The sequence below is a fragment of the Rutilus rutilus genome, assembly GCF_951802725.1.
Source record: "Rutilus rutilus genome assembly, chromosome: 2".
Lineage (NCBI taxonomy): Eukaryota > Metazoa > Chordata > Actinopteri > Cypriniformes > Leuciscidae > Rutilus > Rutilus rutilus.
The window spans coordinates 48,513,722-48,541,076 of record NC_140210.1 but is presented as its reverse complement, the minus strand read 5'-3'; the positions used below and the strand labels follow the sequence as shown (position 1 = coordinate 48,541,076).

At 36.3% G+C, this 27,355-nt stretch overlaps 1 protein-coding gene across 2 annotated transcripts in view; it reads right to left on the bottom strand.

Annotated features, from left to right (window-relative positions):
- LOC311283396 (complement C3-like) overlaps positions 1–27,355 on the bottom strand; it is a 207,675-nt gene that overhangs the window by 90,963 nt on the left and 89,357 nt on the right. For both annotated transcript variants that reach the window (XM_084397761.1, XM_084397762.1), the window contains exons 16-23: positions 24,402–24,473; positions 17,536–17,733; positions 16,996–17,104; positions 9,133–9,221; positions 8,886–9,028; positions 8,377–8,583; positions 5,784–5,844; positions 5,439–5,522 (exon numbers count right to left, since the gene is read on the bottom strand). In XM_084397761.1, coding sequence (XP_084253887.1) covers positions 5,439–5,522; positions 5,784–5,844; positions 8,377–8,583; positions 8,886–9,028; positions 9,133–9,221; positions 16,996–17,104; positions 17,536–17,733; positions 24,402–24,473 — 963 coding nt within the window. The remainder of the gene's footprint in view (positions 1–5,438; positions 5,523–5,783; positions 5,845–8,376; positions 8,584–8,885; positions 9,029–9,132; positions 9,222–16,995; positions 17,105–17,535; positions 17,734–24,401; positions 24,474–27,355) is intronic.

Genomic DNA, 27,355 nt, shown 5'->3' with positions numbered 1-27,355 from the left:
ATATATATATATATATATATATATATATATATAAAATACTATTTTTGTCAAAAATAAAGTCATAGACTAAGATGTTAGATGTTCCAATGTTGGCTATATTCAAACTAATGAATACATATGATAAAATGTAGGCCTATAATCTTTTTTTTTTTTTTTACAAAGAAAGAGTACACTTGAAATATTGTTGAAATTGTAATTATTGTTGTAATTGTAACCTTTTTAATAAAATAGCAAAACATTTTTACAAGATAGATGTAAGCGAAATCTTAAATGGTCAATATAAGTCTTCTTCTAAATATATCTTTTGTCCTTGCATTATGGCTCAGTCAGTGTTACACCTGAATGAATGGCTCATTACACATAATGGGTGGGACATTGTATTTTCAGGTGTAAACTACTCCTCCTTCACGCCCCCCTCGCATATTGGCTTTCCAAGCAAAACCTGTTTTACACCATTTAAATCAATGTCTTTTTTTTTGTGAACGATAAAGCAAGACTATTTTCACATAATTTTGAAGCCAGAACTCGAAGCGACAACATCCATTGTCTTGTGGACACATATTTATTATGTGTTTTGTGGTCTTATTTCAGCAACTTTCATTTTTATTTTTTCCAATAACCACGCATAAACATTATTCTCTTAAAAATTCAAACATCTACATACACGTTGCTCGCATATTATGGTAGCCCTGTTTGTGCTATATAGAGTGAATTTACACCTTTGCCATTAACATGTTTATAAATAACTGAAAAAAGCACAAATGTCAAGGCATGTCAGAACATCTCAAGGGCCCCAAAAACACCTTGGTCCCCAGAGGGTTAAAGCGAATTTCGTTTTGTATTAATTGTATCTTAATTTTAATCAGTGTTTCATTATCCAATTTTCTGGATTTAATAAATAAAAAGTAAATAGCAGAGATAATCACGACACGGAGGCGCCAGCGCCTGAACTGGATAATGTTAAGCTATCACTGTCTAATTTACTAGACAGTACTGTCTAATTTAGAGATCACTTTTATTTTTTAACCGACTACCGACAACTTTAATCGGTTAATGTTGATACGGTCAACCATCGGTCAAACAGTCATCGGTTAACATCCCTATGTTGTTGTTTTTTTACAGTGGGTCATAATATATCATATCTTTTAGTTTGTCAGTGCGTTTTGTGGTGTTAGGAATTGTTTTTGTGCGCATTTCCACACTAACTCAAAACGTGCGTACATGTACACCACCTCCTGAGCTGGCGTAGGATTTGAGCGTGCCGTACGCCATCGTCCATATTGATAAATCTCAAAGTCACCGTGGTTTTGGGTGTACGCTGGAAATTTGGTGTATGCACTTTTGATAAATGAGGGCCAATATGTTTTGTTGATGACATTATCATCATGTAGTGACCTGTTTCATTTTGTAGTCCTGAGATTCTACAGTTTGAGATCCAACAGCAATATGAACAATTTTGAAAATACTTTGTGCACAAAAGCTATTCTGCCGTGCAAAGGCAAAAGACCTTAACTTCAATTTTGGTCAAAATTAGTTATTGCCATTTTTGGAACAATGGACATCAGTTTTATCATGTGGAAAAATATCTTGAGTCAATTTTGTTCTTTTCTGCTAAAAATAAGATGTTGTTTTTGTCATAACTTCCAAAAGCAGAGGTAAAGCAAAGGCAGAAGCCCTTAACATCAGTTACGGTCTTTTAGCTTTGTTCCACTGCACTCTAGAATGCTGGAATCAAGTTACAGTTGGAGTTAAGGCACTCTGCCTTTGTTTTACCAACGTTAAATTTTTGCCGCGCTGAAGTTACGGTGTAACGTTAATGCCTATATGTAATTGAAGCACTTTTGCCACAACCATTAAATAAATAAAGTGAAAATAAAATTGTTGCAGTGGTTGTTTTTAACTTTATCTAACATTAATAATGGCCTATCCTCGCGGGAAAATGATAGTGGAGATGGTTTTGAAACGCAAACACCAAGATCAAGGTAAGGATGATATGGATACATGAAGAATTTTTTTTTTAGATATGCAATTTACTTCAGATTTTGTGAAATTCAGCTAGGATACTGGTAGCCTAGTTAGCTAGCTAGCGATGCAAACTTTGGCTAAGATAGGCTACTTGACACACAAAACACAACTATTCCTGATCCAAAAATAGCCTAATGGTAATAGATGGTGTGTCAGCTGTAAGACACCATAAATCAAAGCTTGGATACTATCCAGCCAATCTGACAGTCCATGCACTCACTGACAGAAAACAATGCGAGTGGGTTGGGGACGCCTCACGAAAGGGGAGGAGAAAACATTACCACGCAAACAAACGAACCCAGCAGATATATTTTATATAGATTGCAGCTTACCTTTTTTTTAACATGGTCAAACTCAAAATCCATGGAAAACGACATCCACTGAGAAGACAATCCATCATGTGTTTTAATCCATCATGTGCCGGCTGGCTAACCTAATCTATCAAAGTGCAAGTTGTCCAGAGGTTGACATTTTAAGTGTCGCTGTGCGTAGGCTATTACTAGGCAGACGTCCGCTTAAACAGTTAAAATTAGGGTGACCCAAACGTCCTGTTTTCCCAGGACATGTCATGTTTTCACGTCTTGTCCTGGCCGTCGTGGCTGTTTTTTTTTTGTTGTTTTTTTTTATAAAGTGATGAAAATGTCCTGTTTTTTGGGCCGGTAAGCATATACTTTAAATTTACTGGCGCTTATCTTTGCACACACAACATATGAAACCGGCTAATCAGCGCGTTCCTCAATCCGCAACGGTAAGCAGAGAGCACGTCAGAAAACAGAGGCCTCTGTGTGTGTGTGTGTGTGTGTGTGTGTGTGTGTCAAATTAAAATCTTTCAAATGTAAGAAATATTTGTGAAAGGTTACTTTAACTTCTTAAAGTGTTATTTTACTTAAATTAAGAACACCGATAAAGTTTTAAAACGATCCAGTACAGGTAGCCTTCTCATTATTTTTTATTTTGTAATATTCTATTGATGTAATATTAAGCCTTCTAAACAGAACTCACTAAATGTTGTTTTAAGACTATCATTGTTATCATAGAAATGTTTTTATAGAGTGATAAAAGTCAAAATGGTCAATAAATTAGAAGTTAAGGTACTTTGCCTTTGTATGAGCCATTATTGTTTTGCAGATAATGCAAAGGCAGAATGCAGTAACTTCCGAAAAAGGGTCAAAGGTCAAGTTTGAGCTCTTTTTTTTTTTATGCAGATAAATATATTCATTATGACAACTACTTGGCAAATTTTCAGTGTCCTACCTATCATACAATTGACTGGACAACAAAAAAACTTTAAAGTCATTTTTCTCAGTTTCACACTCTGGTGAGTTAAGGTCTTTTGCCTTTGTAGGGCAGTATTGTTTTTTAAACAAACAGAAATCAAGAATCAGCATATGATTCTCAGCAATGGTGACAATAAACAAACTAGTGACAAACAGATCAACTCTGAACATCACAAAACTAAAGTCATAATAAAACAATAGCAAAATAAAAGCAAATAGGAAAAAACAATGAAAATTACAGGACAATTCAGCTGCATAATTTATTCATGCTGCAATGCATGATGTGAGCCATGAATGCGTTTTGATTGGTGGCTCCCATCATGCACTGCAACATTAAGCATTTGTTTGATTGTCACCATTATTGAGATTCATATGTAGATTATTGATGTCTGTGTGTGATTTGAAAACATTCAGTTTCTTAACTGCTGTAGTGAAGAATTAACCCTCTGAGGTATGAGGTGTTTTTGAGGCCGTAGAGATGTTATGACATGACCTGACATTTGTGCTTATTTTAGCTACTTACAACATACTATTGGCCATCATGTAATTTTTTTTTGTATTCAGCACAAACTCTGCTACAATAATACAGCGGGGGAAACAAGTATTGAACACGTCATCATTTTTCTCAGTAAATATATTTCCAAAGGTGCTATTGACCCAAATAAGCCATACATACAAAGAAACAAACAAAAATAAGTTCAGAAATTAAATTATTTGTAATAATGTGAAATGACACAGGGAAAAAGTATTGAACACATGAAGAAAGGGAGGCGCAAAAAGGCATTGAAAGCCAAGACAACTGCTGAAACCTTACAGTAATTAAAAAGCAATCCAGCCCCCTGTCAGTGGAAATTAATAACAGCTGGTTCAGTCCCAAATGATGGCCTACAAAAAGGTCTCATTGCCAAGGTGTCACACAAGACACATCTCATGATGGGTAAAAGCAAAGAGCTGTCTCAAGACCTTCGCAACCTAATTGTTGCAAAACATAATGATGGCATTGGTTATAGGCGCCATTCTAAGCTTCTGAATGGTCCAGTGAGCACTTTTGGGGCCATAATACGGAAGTGGAAAGACAATAATTTCACCATAAATTTGCCTCGACCAGTGCTCCTTGCAAGATTTCTGATAGAGGAGTGAAAAGAATAATCAGAAGAGTTGCAGTTTAATTCATTATGAATAATCACTGTGTTTTTACTTAGTTTAGCCTACTTATTGTTTTCATGACCGTCATGCCCCGTAGGCTATTAAAAGATGTAGGCTGTCAAACTGACAAAATAGTTTCACAATTTCTATGTGGACGGGCTGATGCATTCTTAGTTGTGTTGATGGTTCATTTCCTCTGATTCCGACTCAAACATCATTGCAATCGCCATCGCCTCTCACGCATCACCCGTTACTATGGTAACGGTAAACACAGCTCCGCAAAATCCGCACGTATTGACAAGGGGGCGTTAACAATTGATGCATAGTCACTGACGTTAGCCAATCATAACAGTGGGCGTTAACACTGAACTCTTAAAGGGGAAACACCCCCAAAACAAACTGTTTGAATCAAAGGATGAAAAACAGGGTGGGAAAAGGTCATAAATCACTCAATTTTAAACGTTTTTTGTCCAAAAAACTATAGTAATACTATAATTGCACCTAAGGGAACATAATAAAAGAAAAGAAAAAACCATGTCATGACCCCTTTAATAAGAATGTGTGTAGATGTATGACAGAAATAAAGTCAAACTGGTAATATTAAGTGCAATAATGTGTAATGGCTCGAAGTCAGTAGTTCTTGTGTTTCTCTTTTTTCTGTTCTTGTTGTTTCTCTTTCCTTCAATGATTCTGCTTATTAACATCAGGTATCTTCAATAATGCTCAATCATCAGTTAATTAATCACTTAATTATCTCATTAACTTTAACACTGCTTCAGTGTTAATTTTAACACTCTGTAGTGTGTACACATATGTACACTGAGGAGTGTTAATTTAACACTGGGGATTTTGCTGTGCAGTGTTAAATTAAGACAGATGGACAGATGTAATGAGATGATTGTAGATATAGGCTTCAGCTTTCTTTGAACAAAATTGCACAACTTTAAATTAATAATCACTATATGTTCTTGAAAACATATTTTTCCTTACCAGTAATCGAGATGTAGGTGTTAGCAGGTGTGTCTGGAACCCGATCCTTTGGTGTTTCAGCTCTAATAACTATAGGTGTTCCCCCTGTTTCATTTGGGATGAAGAACAGGAAGAAGAAGTAAAAGGCATAAGCCATGTGCTGATCAGATGTTGTACAGTTTTGGTGAGTTTTGCGAAAGAAAAGAGCAGAAGTTGATTATGAACTTATTGGCTGAAACTATAATGATATTCATTTAAGTTTTTTTTTTTTTTTTTTCATAATTGGCTGGAAATGTAATGTGTGCAGTGTTGTATACCAGAAGTATAACACAGTAATGTAATTGTATGGTTCACAGTAAATCTCACCATTCTTAACTGGATTGAGTTCCACGTTTGGTCTGTGTAATGGAGTCAGCACACCCTCAGACTGAGAGAGAGAGAGAGAGAGAGAGAGAGAGAGAGAGAGAGAGAGAGAGAGAGAGAGAGAGAGAGAGAGAGAGAGAGAGAGAGAGAGAGAGAGAGAGAGAGAGAGAGAGAGGCTTAAAACATATTTATTTATCATTATTCATTCCAATATGTCATCCAAAATCTACAAAACTATAAATAATTTAAAAATAAAAATAAAAAACAATTCAATCGATACAGATTACAGCCCTTTTCATTACATCTTCAAAACCAACATTTCATCCTCCCCAACCTCACACAAAACACTCCCCACCGACCACATTGCAGAAAAATCTATAACATTATTAACTAATTTGAAATAAGCAAACTCAATTTTAATTCGAGCAGCAACCATCCCCTTCAGAACTCTCTCTGCATCAATTGAACCAGTTCCCAAGATCTTATTTTTCCGTGTCCTCCAAATTGCCATCTTGGCTGTTCCTAAAAGGTAATTTGACAAAACCACTTTTCTTCGATCACTGACTTTGTATTTCGGACCACTGATAAAAACTTTATAGGAAAAATCCTCCCCCATACTTTCAAAAAGAACCTCTAAAAAGTTAAAAAGACCTCTTAACCTCTCACACTGTATAAACAAATGTTCAACCGTTTCTTCCGTTCCACAAAAAGGACATTCCCTCCCCACTTCTGGATTCAGGTGCGCCACGTGTCTGTTCGTAGCTATTATACCATACATCAGTCTCCACTGTAAATCTGCTGTACGTTTCTCAATAGGAGGTTTGTACAGAGATCTCCAGCAGCCTCTGAAGTCTGGTCCAAACACTTCTGTCCACCTCCATGTTTTAACTCTTCTCAAAACAGTTTGATGAGACACTTTAACACACACAATGTATAATGCCTTTTTGCCAATGTCCTGAAATAATCCCAACTCTGGAGTTTTAAAGGACACAAAAGTGTCTTCATCATCCGGACTTTTCTGTGCAGCAGAGACCCGTATTGCTGGAAAACTATAGCTCCATCCCTGTGAAGGCGTTCCCAATGCTTCTCTGCAGGCTCCAGGCAGCGCTGAGCGTACTTCCTCCAACATCTGATCCACGAAACGTAAGGAACGTATTCCTGTCTTGTGCTGAATTGAATCTGCAGTTCTCCACCCATTGTCATCCCTTAGATGTTCAATCTTCGTTAATCCCGCTCTGACCAGACAGTTCCTCACACTGCTTGAAGCCAAAATGTTTGTTTGTATCAAAGAATTGTGAAACAGCGGTTCTCCCATAATCCAGTCCTGTGGTCGCGAAATCTCTCTGGTCACAGAGAAAGTCATGTTCCACACTTTTAGCATGGATTGGTAGAATGAAGTCAAATGATTCAAATCCAGTTCATTAACTTTTAGTAAAAACAGCTGCTTGTCATATCCCAGATTCGATGTTCTTCTCAACAGAGAGCATGCCACATTTATCCACGCCATGTCCTCCTCATACAACAGTCTCTGCGCTGCCTGTAATCGAAAGGCGTTGATCCTGCTCCTTATGTCAATCAGACTCTGTCCCCCCTCTTGAGTTGGAAGATACAGAGCCGACGCAGGAATCCAATGCTGTCCAGACCAAAAGAACTCCACCAATTTTCGCTGGATGCTTTTAACAATGTCATCTGGTGGCTCTAAAACATTGAGTCTGTGCCACAACATGGAGGCGGCCAGGTTATTTGTAACCAAAACTCTACCCCTGTAGGATAGCTCTTGCAATAGCCATTTCCATTTAGACAACTTAGCAGACACCTTCTCCAGCAAACCCTCCCAATTCTTTTTCCTATAGCTTTCTACTCCTAAAAACACTCCGAGAATTTTTATACCTTCTTTTCCCCAATGCAATCCCCCAGGAAGTGGCGGTGGCCCACCATTTTCCCACCGGCCCACAATAAAACCATTACTTTTTTCCCAATTGACTTTGGCCGAAGATGCTTTTTCGTAAATATCCAAACTCTCACATAATACTTGCATATCTCCTTGCCCAGTAACAAAAATGGTTACATCATCAGCATAAGCCGACACAAAACATCTCGACTCCCTTGGGTCACCTGGAACCATGAAACCCCTTAATCCATTTCTTAATTTGCATAACAGGGGCTCAATTGCTAAGCTATAAAGTTGCCCAGAGAGAGGACACCCCTGTCGAATACCTCTTTTAACCGGCAATGGATAAGTCAAACCATTCCCCATCTTGAGCATTATTGAAGCCCCTTTATACAACAATCGGATCCATGAAATAAAACAATCCCCGAACCCAAAAGATTCCAATACTTTAAAAATGTACTCATGTCCCACCCGATCAAAGGCTTTCTCCTGATCAATAGACAAAAAAAGAGAGAGAGAGAGAGAGAGAGAGAGAGAGAGAGAGAGAGAGAGAGAGAGAGAGAGAGCGCGCGATATAACTACTGGTGGTACTCTAGTTTATCAATTAAAAATAATATGACAAACATCTATTAATCATTATATTAACAAATTAAAAAAAAAAAAAACCGAAAGGGATGAAAATGCCATTACATGCATCAGACGTACCACCACCTTCAGGGTCTTTCTCACTCCATCCTTATAATCAGATATTGAAGCATTCACCTCAATGTCATGATGTCCCAGTGTCATGGGAATAATCACATATGAAACCGCTATGCTGGAGCCTTTGTCAATGTTTACTGTTGTTCTGTATTTGCCTTTCTTACTGGCAGAGCTGCAAACATCTTTTGTCTCCTTGAACGTCACACGCACCTAGTGAAAATGGGAGTGAGGTATAAATCTCTTCAATATGTAGAGGATAGTTCATCCAAAGTAAATGTATTTGAATCAAATAACAAATGTATGATGGACAACAACATTTCTGTTTAAGTGTACTTTTCTACAGTTTGAATCGCAAGCATGTCAAAAAAAACTGAAATGACTCTCAGAATCCATGCTTGTCATTAGTAAATGATTTGAATCAATCAGAAGGGGTTATTATGATGCGAATGGTTTTAATGTATACCATAAAATCATCATCATCAAATGCATTTTTAATATCAAATCATATCTACCCTCTTCTGATTGCTTGGTGTGTAGTTGTGAATAATGGCCTTGATTTCCAGTTGTTCACCGCGCACAGCTGAATAAGGGATCTTGAGGTCAATGAAAAAGCTCTTAAAAACTACAATCTCCTCAGGTTCTGCCACACAGATGCCTTTGAGGAGGAACACAGACACACAGAAGGGTTTAAAGCAGCAGCTCCTGTATGATGATGATGATTTTCAGACCATGTATCCTGTGTTTGCAGCTTCATCTTACCAAGTGTTGGTGACAGACTGACAGCCAAGATCTGCCAGGTAGTAATAGAGTCTTTCAGGTAGATCACTTTATCTGTGACTGGTGCTGAACTGGGATATGAGGAAAATACAAGAAGACTGATGAAGTAATCTTTTAATGGTTGTTTACTATCAGACTACACTCTCAGAAAATAAAGTACATAATTGTACCTTTAGGGGTACAATGGCTTGTCACTGGGGCTGTACCCTCAAGGGTACAATATTGTACCCTTGGCATAGGGTACATATTTGTACCCTTGTGATTTGTACCTTAAGAGACCAATCTTGTACCTGTGGTGACAATTTTGTACCTTTACAGTATTTAACAGTACAAAAATGGACCCTTCAAAAATGGTACAAAATTGGCTTTGACGGGGTACAATCGTTGACTATAATGATATGTATATATTACACACACGCTGAATTAAAGTAAGAGTTTATTAAATCCTTTTAATTTTCACATTTTCCAACATTTCATTTTAAACTCAATGTCTAACTGTAACATATAACTTATGATCATCTGAGTAAGTGTCATTTGCCTGAAAGTCCATTTCATGTCCTTTCATCTCGACAACGGTTACTTCTATGCCTGCTTCTGATATTTTCTGAAGGACCTCCTCGGTTGAAAGCCCTGTAAGAACCGTGAGTAACCGTGCTATGACTTCTTCTCCACCGATGGCCAAAAGAAAGAAAGACCTGGAACTGGACATTCTTTTAAATTGAGATTCAAGCAGCCAATCAGGGCTGGCTCCACATACACTCTCAGAGAATAAAGTACATAATTGTACCTTTAGGGCAGGGGTGTCCAAACTCAGTCCTGGAGGGCCACTGTCCTGCAGAGTTTAGCTCCAACCCCAATTAAACACACCTGAACCAGATAATCAAGGTCTGATTATCTGGTTCAGGTGTGTTTAATTGGGGTTGGAGCTAAACTCTGCAGGACAGTGGCCCTCCAGGACTGAGTTTGGACACCCCTGCTTTAGGGGTACAATGGCTTGTCACTGGGGCTGTACCCTCAAGGGTACAATATTGTACCTTAACCTTTAAAAGAAACGGTACATATATGTAACTTTTAATGCTTTTTGATCCTCAAAAAGTTACATATATGTACCTTGAGGTCCAACAGCAAAAACTCCCGTGTTAATTGAACTCTCCTGGGAGATTATATGACTCCAGACTCAAGAGTGTTGAAGTTAATGATCTAAATAAGTGATTGATTGAGTGATGATTGACCATTATTAAAGACACCTGATGTTAACAAGCAGAATCACTGAAGGAGAAAATCTATTTTTTTAAGACACCGTTATGGTGATCAGTGTTTGCTTTAGTTGGGCTCTTGACCCTTAAACGTTTAACTTTAGAGTTTGTTTGGCTGTTATATCTGAGTTATAACTGCCAGATGAACAAAGAGAAAAGTTGATCAGGTGGTGTTGGTTATGTTATGACATAATCATAATTGAACCTGTATCACTGATCTCATTTAAAATCTAATCTCAGGCTTAAATGTATATTGTCGATTACAGCATCACTGTGATTCTACGGCAAAAGATTTTCAGCATTTTCAATGTAATCCAAAAATTCTTAAAAGTAGTTCTGATCATAAAACATTGAACATTACTTTATGAAGAAACACTGACATCAATAATCAGCCTGTGAATCTCAACAATGGTGACAATGATAAAGCATGTTGCAGTGCATTCTGGGTGCCACCAATCAAAACTCATTCATGGCTCCCATCATGCATTGTGGTATGAATAAATTATGATCTGAATTGTCTTACTTATTTCCTTTCCCTAATTGAATATTCTGTTTGTCACCATTGTTGAGATTCATACACTGATTCTTGATGTCTGTGTGTGCCTAAAAGAAAGATTTGTTTTATCAGAACTTTTAAGAAACCCTTTAGATTATTAAAAAAATTCTGGAACTTATGCTGTAGAATCACAGTGATACTATAATCAACAATATACATTTAAGCCTGAGATTTAACTTTAAATGAGTTCAGTGATTCAGATCAAATTATGATTAGGTCAAAACATGACCAACACCACCTGATCAACTTTTCTCTTTGTTCATCTGAGAGTTATAACTCAGATACAACAGCCAAGCAAAACCTAATGTTAACAGTTTAAGGGTCAAGAGCCCAACTAAAGCAAACACTGATCACCACAACGGTGTCTTAAAAAATATATTTTCTCCTTCAGTGATTCTGCTTGTTAACATCAGGTGTCTTCAATAATGCTCAATCATCACTCAATGAATCACTTAATAAGCTCATTAACTTTAACACTCTCGATTGTTAATTTAACACTCATATTTTAACACTCTTGAGTCTGGAGCCAAATAAACTCCCAGGAGAGTACATTTAACACTGGAGTTTTTGCTGTGTTATAATGATTTAATATCAGTAAATTGACTTACAAAACTTTTATTTCCTTTATTTCAAGGCTACTCAAATATAGTGATAAGTTAATATCTACCTTAAATGATTAAGGTATCATTAAAACTTTAAAAAAATAAAAAATAAAAATAATTACTTAGCAGAGGCTTTCTTTTGATATTGTACCTTAACCTTTAAAAGAAACGGTATATATATATATATATTGTACCTTTTAATGCTTGGGGACATACATGTACCTTTTTGACCCTCAAAAAGGTACATATATGTACCTTGGGGGACAGAAATGGACTCCTACTGTACCCCTATTTCTGAGAGTGTACCCAGCAGGCACAGTACGTCAATGTGACGTCAGGAAGACGCTGGACTCCAACTAATCCAACGTCAGTCAGACGTCATATTTTGGTTGAAAATGAAAGTCAGGTTGACGTCTAAACCCAACGTTTGTTTGGTGTCAAGCTCCAACGTCAGACAGATGTTGAATTTTGGTTGGAATAAGCACCGCAAAAAAATGTGACATGCATGGCAGCACATTAAATCTGTGAAGATCTCAGCAGAGGAGGAGTAAACAACACAAACAGCATTACCAGCTTCACTTATTACTAACCAGATTTACTTTATTTAATTTCTGTTTTAATGAAATCAATAGTTGCATTTTAAAGTCACCATGATGGTGGTTAGCGTTTGCTTTAGTTGTGCTCTTGACCCTTGACTTTTTAGTATAAAATTTCTCTGGCTGTTATAATTGTGTTTATAAAGCACATGTGTTATGGCAAAAAAAAAGTACAGAGAAAATGAGATCAGGAGATGTTTGCTGTCTATTGATGATGAAATCTGCAAGCAGATCGCGTGCGCGGTTATGACGTTTTTTTTTTTTCAAAGTGAAAGTAGGTATAGAGACAGACTCCTGAGAGGGCGTGCCGTGGGCACAAATAAACGAATGTGGATTTTAAATTATTTTATCAACTTGAAATACAGGCATATTTTTGTAAGTGTGTTCCTAAAAATATGCATATATATTTTTACGTTTGCACGTGATTGTTTTAAACCCGTGTTTAAACCCGTGTTTCCTCCGTGTCCGACCCGACCCGCACCCGTATCCGACACAGTTGGATATTTCTCACCCGTTTGAGCAAAATTTGCGGGTACCCGCGGGTACCCGAACCCGTGCAGGTCTCTAATCTGTAGAAAATATTGTGAAAGGCTTTGCTGCAAACATTTTCGTGTTGGATAGCCGCAAATGTGGAACTTCATCCCTGAGGAAGCACGCAGATAACTGTGGTAAGAAAGCAGTTCTATCGAACGGTATTTTTCATATTTAACACTGTTAAGTAGGTGTGGTGTGCAGGGCGTGTTTGAACCCAAAATGGTCAGATGTAGGCTAGACGAAATTGCGTGGCATATAGTGTTGTAGCCGCGTCTGTTCGATTGGTAAAATGTGATAAGGCTACTCAGTTTTGTGGTAACGTTAGCCATGTTCTTCATGTATCGGCCTTTTGACAGCTTCGGCTGAAGTTGTCCTTCTGTTAATTGTCGTGTAATAACTTCTGTATGACCTGGCAATAAACATTTTTGTAAGTGTGTCTATAATGTGATAGTCTAAACTGATTTTATTTCGGGTGCGGGTCGGGTGTCGGTACTATTTTAAGCGGGTCGGGTGCAGATTTTAATTAGTGCTGTTGACGGAAAACGGGTTGGGTGCGGTTTTAAGCAGTGCGGGTACAGGCGGGTGCGGATTTACACAATCGGACAGGTGCAGGACTCTGGTGTACACATAAATCTCTGGCCCATCGTCTTCTTCTTTGTTGAATATCTGTCGCTCTACATACGTCATCTGGTATAATTGAAACGATTGGCTATGAGCTACGTACAGGCGCATTTGATAGACATTTGTAGCGCCCAATAAACGGCTCTGGGCATTCGTAAACCACGCCTCAAATACGAGAAAATGCACATGTGGTTCCCAGACCACGTCTCAAAGAGAAAGTGGTCTGACGTTAGCCAGGCTAGCATGTCACGGGACCTTTAAAAAAACGCAACTTGATCCTACAGAATTAGTCCATTATAGGCCGATCTCGAATCTACCCTTTCTGTCAAAGATACTAGAAAAGGCGGTATCCTCACAACTGTGTTCCTTTTTAGAAAGAAATGATATATGTTAGGATTTCCAGTCAGGATTTAGACCATAGTACCGAGACAGCTCTCATTAGAGTTACAAATGATTTGCTCTTATCATCCGATCGTGGTTGTCTCTTGCTATTAGTGTTACTCGATCTTAGTGCTGCATTTGACAGTATCGACCACAACATTCTTTTAAATCGACTCGAAAATTATGTTGGCATTAGTGGAATTGCACTAGCATGGTTTAAATCATACTTATCTGACCGTTATCAGTTTGTAGCAGTAAATGAAGAGATGTCTCATCGATCACAAGTTCAGTATGGCGTACCACAAGGCTCAGTACTAGGACTGTTGCTGTTCACTCTGTACATGCTACCCTTAGGAGATATCAATAGAGGATCCCTTTACCACTCTACACAGCAAAATCCCCAGTGTTAAATTAACACTCCTCAGTGTTTATATGTGTCCACACTACAGGGTGTTAAAAATTAACACTGAAGCAGTGTTGAAGTTAATGAGATAATTAAGTTAACACTGAAGCAGTGTTGAAGTTAATGCAATAATTAAGTGATTAATTAAGTGATGATTGGCCATTAGTGGTGACACCTGATGATAACAAGCAGACTCACTGAAGGAAAGAGAAACAAGAACAGAAAAGAGAAACACAAGAACTACTGACTTCGAGCCATTATTGCACTTATTATTTTACCAGTTTGACTTTATTTCTGTCATACATCTACACACGGTCTTATTCAGATTTAACAGAAGTTTAGATGGTAATGTTTTATGGAATGTTTCGTTTCATGTCACCATTATGGTGACCAGTGTTTGCTTTAGTTGGTCTCTTGACACTTTATTATTTAACATTAAAATTTCTCTGGCTGCTCCAACTCTGTGTTTATAGAGCATATGTGTTGTGGCAAGAGAAACTATGACTTGGGCTGTGTTTCCTGAAAACATCGCAAGCCTAATTTGATCGTATAAACCATTTGTTGCAGTTGGTCTGCGATCAAGTTAAGTTTAAGATGCTTTTGGAAATTCAGCCCTGGTTATGTTTCAATGATGAAATTACTAGTGACCTGATTCAATGATGTCACCCAGCATTATAAACTGATTATCTAATTGTTTTATTAATTTTTCACTACAGTAGTTACTTCCAGCAATGTTTTAAAGATCTGAAGGATTTAAAATCACACACAGACATCAAGAATCTACATATGAATCTCAACAATGGTTACAATCAAACAAATGCTTAATGTTGCAGTGCATGATGGGAGCCACCAATCAGAACGCATCAATGGCTGACATCATGCATTGCAGCATGAATAAATTATGCAGCTGAATTGTCCTGTAATTTTCATTGTTTTTTTCTGTTTGCTTTTATTTTGCTATTGTTTTGTTCTGACTTTAGTATCTTGTTTTGTGATGTTCAGAGTTGATCTGTTTGTCACTAGTTTGTTTATTGTCACCATTGTTGAGATTCATATGCTGATTCTTGATGTCTGTGTGTTTAAACACAATAACTTCTTTGCTCAAAGTATTTTCAAAATTTTTGATATTGCTGTTGGATCTCAAACTATAGAATCTCAGAGCTATAATCACCAATACTAAAACGAGACATCAAGAATACAGTCAAAAATTTAGATTCTGAATGACATCAGTGAATCAGGACATTACATGATGATAATGTCATTATCATCAAAACATATTGTGAGCAGGTCATGTTTCTCTTGCAGTAACAAATGTGCTTTATAAACACAGAGTTGTAGCAACCAAAGAAAAACATATAATAAAAAATTAAAAGAGTCAAGAGCCCAACTAAAGCAAACACTGACCACCATAATGGTAACTTGAAAAGAAAAATTCCATAAAACATTACCGTCTAAACTTCTGTTGACTCTCAAGAACTTTTGTCGATGTATGACAGAAATAAAGTCAAACTGGTAATAAGTGCAACAATGTGTAATGACTCAAAGTCAGTAGTTCTTGTGTTTCTCTTTTTTCTGTTATTGTTTTTTCTCTTTCCGTCAGTGAGTCTGCTTGTTATCATCAGGTGTCACCACTAATGGCCAATCATCACTTAATTAATCACTTAATTATCTCATTAACTTCAACACTGCTTCAGTGTTAACTTAATTATCTCATTAACTTCAACACTGCTTCAGTGTTAATTTTTAACACCCTGTAGTGTGGACACATATAAACACTGAGGAGTGTTAATTTAACACTGGGGATTTTGCTGTGTACAGATAAAGCGTTTTCGGGAAATTCGTTTCACGTACCTACCCCGAAGAAACAAAATAAAATAAAATTCTGTATAAAAATGTTATAAGGCTCCATTACTTTGTTTAGGCTTGGTTTGTAGGGAATTCCAAACCTGCGCACATATATTCAAACGCACATAACTATAGAACCAAATCTTAATGCGCATGTGAACGCCATCAGCGTTTCTCACAGGTTCGCGTTTAAAGTCTGTGTAGAGAGAATGGTGTCGTCTTAGCGGCCACTAATATCATTTGTTTAATAACAAATGATCGTTACAACGGAAGCGAATAACTTGTACAATAACTTTAGCTGGAAAATAACTTTATTAAAGAATCGCTATAAAGCCAAAACAATCTCTGTTACCATAAATTATACATTTATCTCTGTAAAGCTGCTTTGAAACAATCTACATTGTTAAAAGCACTATATAAATGAGGATGACTTGACACACACACACACACACACACGCTCACTATGTCGCCAACAGCTCATGTTGAATGACATAATTTGCTAAGGGTGTGAACGATGCTCAAGTGACGGCTTTTGTCTAAAAGTCTTATCACTTTATCTCTGGCTTTGAATGGTGTTGAACTGAGAAATGAGGAAAATACACACTGAGAAAGTAGCCTACAGGAATATACTGTGAGTTAACAGCGCTAAAAGTTGACACTCAGAGGCTGTGTTCCAAAACACCTATACCCTCATTCACTATTCCCTACATTAATTCACTAATATAGTCCCCTTGACTGAAAAGAAGTGAGTGAATTGAGACACTGGTTAAGCACACTATTTGAGTGAAGTAAACAAAGCAATAATAAAATGAAAAGCAATAGCTGATCATTCGTCATAACGCGGTCGCTATTATCTCATAATTATCTCACTACTCATATCATCATTAAACCGTTGCGTTACTAAGGCATGGACTGACACATTCATATATAAATCATTCCAAAGAGCGGCCGCTATCAGCCCCACAGTAGAAAATGATACCGTAACCGTACCAGCTGGCCTGCTGTGAATGGGGCTTAAACCACAACTTTTGTCTAAAAGTCTCCTACTCACCAATTCGCACATAGATCAATCTCTTCCCAAAGCCAACTCTCAGGGAACTGAGTACGTGACACGATCTCATCAGAGTCTGTATAATAGTCATCATCATCATCATCATCATCTGTTGTAACAGATAAAAAAAATGCATTTGGTACATCACCCAATTGTAAGAATTTAATGAAAATTTGTCTACATCATTCTAAGGACACACTCCAAATTCTGTCAAATTCCAACCACTGCACCTAAAAGTTATATGTTTAAAAAGAAAATAAATAAAAATATGTTTAATGTAATATGTATCTTCAAAATGTATATTCATATTCATCTTCATTCGCCAATGACTATCCACTTTTACTATTATCACAAATACCGCTTTCAAAAGTACCCAAGCCTCAAGCTACAGACAGCGCTAAAGTATTTTCCAAATTGCATTAGTGACAATTTTCTCAGGATGTAAGACAAAAAGCAACATAATAAAAACAGAACATATGCACATAATAAACTGTGTGACAATGAATATTGTGACAATTGTATTTATCAGTTAATACTTACTGCGAGCCAGAATCATCTCCTCCTCTTCTGTCTTCAGGCTTTTGCGTGTTTTCATCTCTGTGCAGCATTGCAGGAAGACCTTTGCGCACTCTGGCCCGTCTACGATATACATGGCTCTTCGTTCACAGGTGTAGCCGAGTTTATTATCCCTCATCCCATCAATGCAGCACCGCTTCAGTTCACCAGAGTATTGACCAACTGAGAAGATCATGAACAATGAGGGGAGTAGGAGAACATTGGCATTAAAACATTTAAAAATGGGGGGGGGGGGGGGGGGGGTTAAGGTTTTAAAGGGCACCTATTATGCAGTGGTGTATAGTCCAGGGGCCAGAAAGTAAAAGTGCTGCCATATGTTTATTCCACCCATAAACTCAGTCAGCTGATTTCACTAATTAGTTCTTTCTCCTGCTGAATTAGCAAATCCAGGTGGATTGAAACAAAATACTGAGGAGGACATTTACTTTCTGAACCTGGACGTTACACCTCTGTCTATTATGCCCCTTTTCACAAGATGTAAAATAAGAGTGTGTATGTGAAGTTTTTGCTCAAAATATCCAACAGATAATTTTTTTACAGCATATTTAAATTGTCACTTTTTGGGGCTCAGAAAAAACGCACCGTTTTAGTGTGTATCGTTTTAAATGCAAATGAGCTGCTGCTGCAGGCACAGAGGGTGGAGCCTCACGAGCTTGTGCTCAGTTTCAGGACAATGTCATCTCACGGAATGATAATATCAACAGTAACTCTCAGTAGCTGTGTTCATTTTGACCCGGAATCGGATAATAATGCCCACAGAGTCAGAGATATGCTTAATAGAAACAGAACAGGTATTTGTCCTCCTTTTTGGAGTTGCGCTGAATCGGCCTAAAAAAACCCGCTCTAGAATCTTTATTGGGACGCAGCAGCTTAGCGTCTAATGCCGTAAGATCTCTGGTCAAACAAACGATTGGCTGAAAGCGATGTCAAATAAATATCTGATATATCATTGGTTAAAAACGTAAACAAGTCTCCACGTCGTGGAGTCCACGTGCTGGCTATGTCATATAATAACGTTAACATGCTGAAACGTCAGAGCTCCTTTAATCCGGAATGGACAAAAGAGCACGAATTTGGCCATGGTGACCCTAGAGGAGTTGCTGTTGCCTGAGCTGCTGCAGAGGGGGAACTTCTTTAAGAACTGAAATGTGGATTTATTTATTTTTCGCATTCATTATTTGTTTATTTATGTATTTCTGTTATAAGAAGTTGTATTCTGTTGTAAGTCCCGAAACGTTGTGTTTTCAGGCACTGTGCACTTTGCAAGACAGGTTCGTCTCAGTGGTCAGTTTTTGAACATCACAATGTCTTGAATAAATACAAATACTGTGAACAAACACTTTTTTGCCTCTTCTGTCACAAATAGGTCTACATCAAGATATATCGTAGATCAAATTGTCTGGTAATGAATAGACTAATCACTGTATCATGTTACCATCGATATGATGAACAAAATTGTATTGTAGTGGCGAGTACACCAGAGTCCTATGCAATTATTCTTGCCTCACTAAATGCCGCAAAGTGTCCTCCTTTTTGGTGTTATGGAAATGGCCAACCTAGTCCGAATGAAGTTTAAAGAAGGGGTTTCTCCATTATGCTGTTTTTGTTAAGAGGAAACAGAAACAATTTAATTTTAATTTTTAGTTGCAAATATACCAAATTATTTTGGTCCAAAGTTTCTATGTTTATGTTTGAGGTGTTTTACAAATTTGTCAAGATAACTGATATAATGGTCTTGTTTATGGATTGTGATACCAGTTTATTGGAAATGGATAATATAAAAACATTTTTTATTATTATTATTTGGGAAATATCATATACATAAAGCAAAATATATGTTAATTTTACCAAATGGTAGACTATTTTCCACTGAGTTAAAGTTTTTTTTACGATTCTCTGACTTCAATACAGAACAATCGTAAAGCTGTTAAGACATCTCAGTTGTTGAAAAGGATAATTGATGTATTAGATGTATGATTGATTTTCTGATGCAGAGTTGTGAATTTTTATAGACTCAAGTGTTTTGTATGTCTCTGTATTCCCCTATTGTTATTGCAAAAATAAATAAATAAATAAATAAATAAATAAATATATATATATATATATATATATATATATATATTAGTGCTGTCAATCGATTAAAAACTTTAACTAGATTAATCACAAATTTTTTCTGTGATTAATCGCAATTAATCGCAATAAAAAAAGAAATGTTTTTGTACGTTTTTAATATATTTTATAATGTAATAATTTCACAGTTAATCAAATTAATGTAGAAACAACATAAAGACAGTATATTTTAAATACTTGTTTAATGGCATCTTTTTATGAATGAAGGCCAGTATTACTGATATTAATACAGCTAATGATTTTTTTTTCTTTTTCACATTTATTAGGCTTCAAAAATATAACAGTTTTTAATTTAAGTGAACTTAAAACAATGCTAACATAAACCCATAATAAATGTCATATTTATTCGTGCCCTTCCTGTCTTAACAGTTAGGAAATATACAGAAATTTAATAAAGTTATCAAAGTTATATGCAGTCTGCACTGCATAAACTATAAATTAAATAGTTAATCCTTATTAAAGCTACAAAAATTATTTAGTCAACAGCAGTGAGTCATTTTCTCTGTTCCCTTTGTTCTTTAACTTTACTGACAGGAAGCTTTATTGGCTGCTGTCCCTTTAAGAGCAGACACACACACACACACGCGGATCTCACCGTTTATATACTGTCTATGGATCTCACACGCGCCTCATTCTCTCGCAACTCTTTGTTCATTTTAGACTTTAAATAAATCATTTAAGACTGCTCTTATGAGGATAATCGACAAAACGGACATTTTGGGATTGTTATTGTTATTGTTAGTCAGGCTTGTGCACAATTCAGAATTGAATTGAGAATGACTCCTTAATTCCAATTCAATTCTTGAATTTGAATTGAATTTGAATTGATGTCAAAAACAGGATCTAGAATTACAATTCGAATTTGAATTAAAGGAAGCAGAATTGCAATTCAATAAAAATTCAAAGAAATTCATATACATATTTTAAGTGAAGTGTTTAACAATGAAGCTTTACGTCAGATATGATTGCATTATAAATGATATTAGTTTGAACTACTTGTACAGATTACATTAAAAGGATATGTTTTCCCCCAGCGATGAATGTTAAAAGCAATGTAAAAAAAAAAAAAAACGAATTAAACAACATTGAGGGGGTAATTTATTTCAAGAATTTGATCAATATCTATTTTAGAACAAAATGTATTTTTGAGGAAATTTTTTTTGAGGAGTAAATAGTTACGTGAAATGAAATTTCTGTTAATAAATTACAAAATTAATGTAATTGTATTTAGTTGTATTACTGAGGTAAAATGTTTAATTCAATTAGTTACACTCTAAAAAGAGATGTGTTAAAAAACAACACACAGCATGTGTTGATGGTATTTTGACACGTTGTGTATATTTTTAACACACAATGTGTGTTCAAGTGTAACTCTGGATATAATAGCACTGGATGGAGGAGAGTTTGTGTTTATGAAAAAAAAATTATAGGTATATTTTATATGGTATCCCATAAAATGCTCTAAAATAAATAAAGCAATACATTCAAATAAATAAATTAAATCTTAATTCATGAAAACTTAAAGATTAACGGGTGTTTTTTGGCAGCCAATCACATCATGCCTCTTTTTCAATGTCTTTTTCAAATGCTGCTTTCACTTGTTATTAATAACCAGATTAACTTTATTTCTGTCAGACTCTACAGAAGCTCTTATTGAGAATTAACAGGTTTTGGTGTTGACGATTCATTGAATGTTTCATTTAAAGTCACCAGAATCGTGATTAGTGTCAGCTTTATTTGGGCTCTTGACCTTTAACTCTTTAACATTCGTTTTCTGTGATTGCTGTAAATGTGTATTTATTTTAACACATTTGAAACAGCAGAAATAATCATGAGAAAAATATGTTTAGATGATAATATTATCACCATGGATATGTAGTGTTGTTAAGCTCAGCAAGAGTTCAATATTTATAAGATTAATGTAATATTTAAAAGATGACTTTTAAAAGGATTAGCATATTACAATTAGCTTAAAATTAATTTTTAAATGTACAGTGCATACAGGACTTTACAGTCTATGGTATCAAGCAGACATCAAGAATCAGCACATGAATCTCAACAATGGTGACAAACATAAAGCTTCATGCCGCAATGCATGCTGGGTGCCACCATAGTACAAATCTCATCCATGACTCCCAGCATGCATTGCGGCATGGAGCTTTTTGTTTATCACCATTGTTGAGATTCATACGCTGATTCTTGATGTCTGTATTTGTCTAGTTTCTGCTGCAGATTAAAATTTTTAGAAAACATTTTTTATTATGATGGATAGCATGATGTAGTGTCACAAGATTGTTATATCTAGCAAATAAATAAATTAAATGCACACCATCCATATACTCAAAGACTTGATCAGATCAGCACTTGTTGATTATGACATCATCAAGAAACATCTGATCATATTTTCTCTCACCATAACAAATGTAGGCCTATTTTATTAAAATACAGTTAAAGCAGCCAGAGAAAAACTAAAAGAAGAGTAAAGGGTCAAGAGCTCAAATAAAGGAGCCATTAATCACGATTCTGGTGACTTCAAATAAAACATTCAGTGAAACATCAACATCTAAACCTCAGTTAATTCTCAATAAGAGCTTGTCTATGTAGATTCATGATGTCTAAACCATCCAAATGTTCAAACAAACTCTTTATTAAATGTCACTGGACTCCATAAACACAAGTTAACAATACGTTTCAGTGTTCATCCAGACACTCAGTTGTAAAAACACAGGCACTCTGGCAAATACACACCGACTACAGTCACATGTGACACATATCTGACACAAGTTGTGTAACTATAACACATTAGTGTGTAAAAGGTTTCAACACACTCCCTGTGTTAAGAACAATAACACACTGGTTGAGTTAAAAGTAACACAAAATGTGTTGTCCTTAACTAGACACACAGGTGTGTTAAGATATAACACAGGTTGTGTTGTTTTTAACACATCCGTTTTAAGAGTGTACTAATCAACTTAAAACGAAATTGCTTTGCATTGATAAAGTTATCCAAATAAAGTAATCCAAACCACATTTATAATGGGTAACTAATAACAGTAATAAGCAAAAACATTTCCAAAATAACCTTCCTAACACTGAATGCATGTGAGACTCAACACATTCTTTCTGTTGAGTGACTGAGTGGAATTTCTTTGAATTGCCATGAATTTAATTCCACTTCCTGTCATTCCAATTCAAATTCAATTCAATGTCCTGTGGGGCGGAGTAAATTCAATTCAAATTCAAATTCATGAATTGAATGGAGGCCAATTCTCAAATTCTGAATTTTGCACAAGCCTGTTGTTAGTTCAAGCGCGAAAGAGAACTGGATTCTGGCGCCCTGTCTATGTGTGTGTGTGTGTGTGTGTGTGTGTGTCACATAAGGACATTCACAGACAGCGCATTCTCTTTTGTCTTGCCGCGCTTGAAATGTTTAAAAGCATTTAAATGAATAAGAGCGTGATCATATAATGTAAAGCTAGCCAACGGATGGCAGAAAAGACGGATGCTGCGTTAATTGCGTTAAATATTTTAACACGTTAAACCAGACAAAAATTAATCACATGCGTTAACGCGTTAACGTTGACAGCACTAATATATATATATATACACACACACACACACACACACACACACACACATATATATATATAAATAAAAGACCAAAAATATTACTTGACTTAACACTCAAAATATTCCACAACAAATCCTTTAAATTTAATGTAAAAATAAAAATGAAAGAAAGCAGTGTTGGGCTCACGTAACCCTCTCATTAGAATCAAAATGTTTCAACATTTGCGATGTATTTGGATGCTAAACTATTCTTTATTATAGGCTTTGTTCTTCACTCGCGTTCCAATATCGACGGAAAAAAATCATCCTCTTCACAAGCGCAAAAATGTGCTTGGAAACATCACAGTGGATCTCTTCTTACTGTGAATGTATGAATTGTACTACTGACTATTTAGAGCAGTGTAATTTGTATATGTTAGGTTGACTATTTTATTATTATATTTTATGAAGGCCATAATGAACAGGCTGCGATGTCAAGATTACAATGCTGGAATGTGTGTGTGTGTTTGTGTGTGTTCATGTTTTTCTATCCCGGTGGGGACTTCAACCTGAATGCACACAGACTCATGGGGACTCGTGTCACAGTGGGGACCTAAATAGAGGTCCCCATGGGTAAACAAGCTTATAAATCATACAGAATGAGTTTTTTTTTTGGAAATGTAAAAATGCAGAAAGTTTTCTGTGATAGGTAGGTTTAGGGGTAGGGTTAGTGTGAGGAGATAGAATATACAGTTTGTACAGTAAAAAACCATTAAGTCTATGGAGAGTCCCCACAAAGATAGTAAACCGTGTGTGTGTGTGTGTGTGTGTGTGTGTGTGTGTGGCGTGGGCGCGATTGAACAGTGGACACATAAAAACATACTCCGTCATTATACAGGGCGACATTCAAACTGCAAAGTGTTAACTTATATTTGTGTACAGTCGCAATAAAACACAACATTGTGCTTTTGTAAAATAGTTTCAAGCAATCCTCCCCCCAAAAGGTGCTAATTTTAAAATTTCGAAAACATGAACATGAACTGTAAAGAGAAGGTTTGGAATCTTTAAAACAGTAAAACAATCAATATTAAATCACATCCTATCTGATTTGAATTGCAAGAGTAAAATCTGATTAAAGTCTAGTTCCTCACCCAGTGTACCAGTGATCTGCAGGAGACTCTCAGCTCTTCGTTTTCTCTTTCCAGGGATGGGACACTCAGGCTCTAGAGGACAATTCATTTGAATAAATTGTAAAAATCACTTAGAGAGGTTAAAAAAAAAACATCATTGAATCAAGGTTGAAACTTACACAGTAAAATCCCCAGTGTTAAATTAACACTCCTCAGTGTACATATGTGTCCACACTACAGGGTGTTAAAATTAACACTGAAGCAGTGTTGAAGTTAATGAGATAATTAAGTGATTAATTAAGTGATGATTGGCCATTAGTGGTGACACCTGATGTTAATAAGCAGAATCATTGAAGGAAAGCGAAACAACAAGAACAGAAAAAAAGAGAAACACAAGAACTACTGACTTCGAGCCATTACACATTATTGCACTTATTATTACCAGTCTGACTTTATTTCTGTCATACATCTACACACGTTCTTATTTAGATTTATCAGAAGTTTAGACGGTAATGTTTTATGGAGTGTTTGTTTCGTGTCACCATTATGGTGATTACTGTTTGCTTTAGTTGGGCTCTTGAACCTTTACTTTTTAACATTAATTTTTCTCTGTCTGCTCCAACTCTGTGCTTATTAAGCACATTTGTTGCTGTAAGAGAAACTATGACCTGGGCTTTGTTTCCCGAAAGTATCGTAAGTCTAATATGATCGTACGGACCATTTGTTGCAGTTGATCTACGATCAAGTTAGGTTAGTGCTTTTGGGAAATGCAGCCCTAGTTATGTTTTGATGATGAAATTACTAGTGACCTGATTCACTGATCACACCCAGCATTATAAACTGATTATACAAATGGTTAAAGGAGAAGTTCACTTTAAAAAAAACTTTTGCTGACAATTTACTCACCCCCATGTCCTCCAAGATGTCCATGTTTTTCTTTCTTCAGTCGAATAGAAATTAAGGTTTTTGATGAAAATATTCCAGGATTTTTCCCCATATTATGGATTCCAATGGGACCCAAATGGTTCAAGGTCCAAATGACAGTTTCAGTGCAGCTGCAAAGGGCTTTAAACGATACCAGACGATGAATAAGGGTCTTATCTAGCGAAACGATCAGTCATTTCAAAAATAAATAAAAAAGTTTAAGTTTTATAAGCACAAATGTTCGCCTTGCTCTGTTCTGTGATGCGCGTTCGTGACGTCACGTAATACGCAATTACGTTGAAAAGGTCAAGTTTGACGTGTTTACAAATGTGCGGAAGGAGGACCATATACACATTTTCAAATGTATTTGTGTCAGTTTATCGTTTAAAATGCCCATTTCGTGTGCGTATACTGGGTGTTTTAATATTAAAAAGCCAAAAATAAAATTTTCTTCAGGACAGAAATTTTTCAAGCGTGACCTTTTCAACATAATTGCGAATTACGTGACGTCACGAACGCGCATCACAGAACAGAGCAAGGCGAACATTTGTGCTTATAAAACTTAAACTTTTTTATTTATTTTTTAAATGACCGATCGTTTCGCTAGATAAGACTCTTATTCATCGTCTGGTATCGTTTAAAGCCCTTTGCAGCTGCGCTGAAACTGTCATTTGGACCTTGAACCGTTTGGGTCCCATTGGAATCCATAATATGGGGAAAAATCCTGGAATGTTTTCATCAAAAACCTTAATTTCTTTTCGACTGAAGAAAGAAAGACATGGACATCTTGGATGACAAGGGGGTGAGTAAATTATCAGCAAAAGTTTTTTTAAAAGTGAACTTCTCCTTTAATTTTTCACTACAGTATTTAATTTCAGCAATGCTTTAAATATCTGAAGGTGTTAAAATCACACACAGACATCAAGAATCTACATATGAATCTCAACAATGGTGACAATCACACAAATGCTTCATGTTGCAGTGCATGATGGGAGCCACCAATCAAAATGCATCCATGGCTAACATCATGCATTGCAGCATGAATAAATTATGCAGCTGAATTGTCCTGTAATTTTCATAGTTTTTTCCTGTTTGCTTTTCTTTTGCTACTGTTTTATTATGACTTTAGCTTTGTGATGTTCAGAGTTGATCTGTTTGTCACTAGTTTGTTGATAGTATGCCGATTCTTGATGCCTGTGTGTTTAAACACAATAACTTCTGTGCACAAAGTATTTTCAAAATTGTTCATATTGCTGTTGTATGTACTACAAAATGAAACAAGCATTTAGATTCTGATTGAAATCAGTGAATCAGGTCACTACATGCTGATAATGTCATCATCAAAACATATTGTGAGCAGGTCATGTTTTCTCTTGCAGTAACACATGTGCTTTATAAAGACAACATTGGACCAGTCAGAGAAAAACTATCATCACAAAATTAAAAGGGTCAAGAGCCCAACTAAAGCAAACACTGACCAACATAATGGTGACTTGAAACGAAAAATTAAATAAATCATTACCGTCTAAACTTCTGTTGAATCTCAAGTAGATGTATGACAGAAATAAAGTCAACCTGGTTATATTAAGTGCAATAATGTGTAATGGCACAAAGTCAGTAGTTCTCTTTTTCTTCTTGTCTCTCTTTCCTTCAATGATTCTGCTTATTACAGTTTTTCTCAAATGCTAAAACACAAAAGCCAATCCTCTAAACCAGTGGTTCTCAATCCTGGTCCTGGGGACCCACTGCTCTGCACATGTTATATGTCTCCTTTATCTGACACTCCCAGTTCAGTTCATAGAGCTCTTTCCTAACGAGATGATGATCTGAATCAGGTGTGTTAAATGAGGGAGACATACAAACTGTGCAGAGCTGTGGGTCCCCAGGACCAGGATTGAGAACCACTGCTCTAAACCAGCGGTTTTCAATAGGTGAGGCGCGCCTCCCCTGGGGGGCGCCAAAGAGCCACAGCGGAGGCGCGACACGCAAAGATAAAATAACTGTATGCAGCTCTATTGATATCGGTAATTGTGTGTGCGACGCGAGTATTG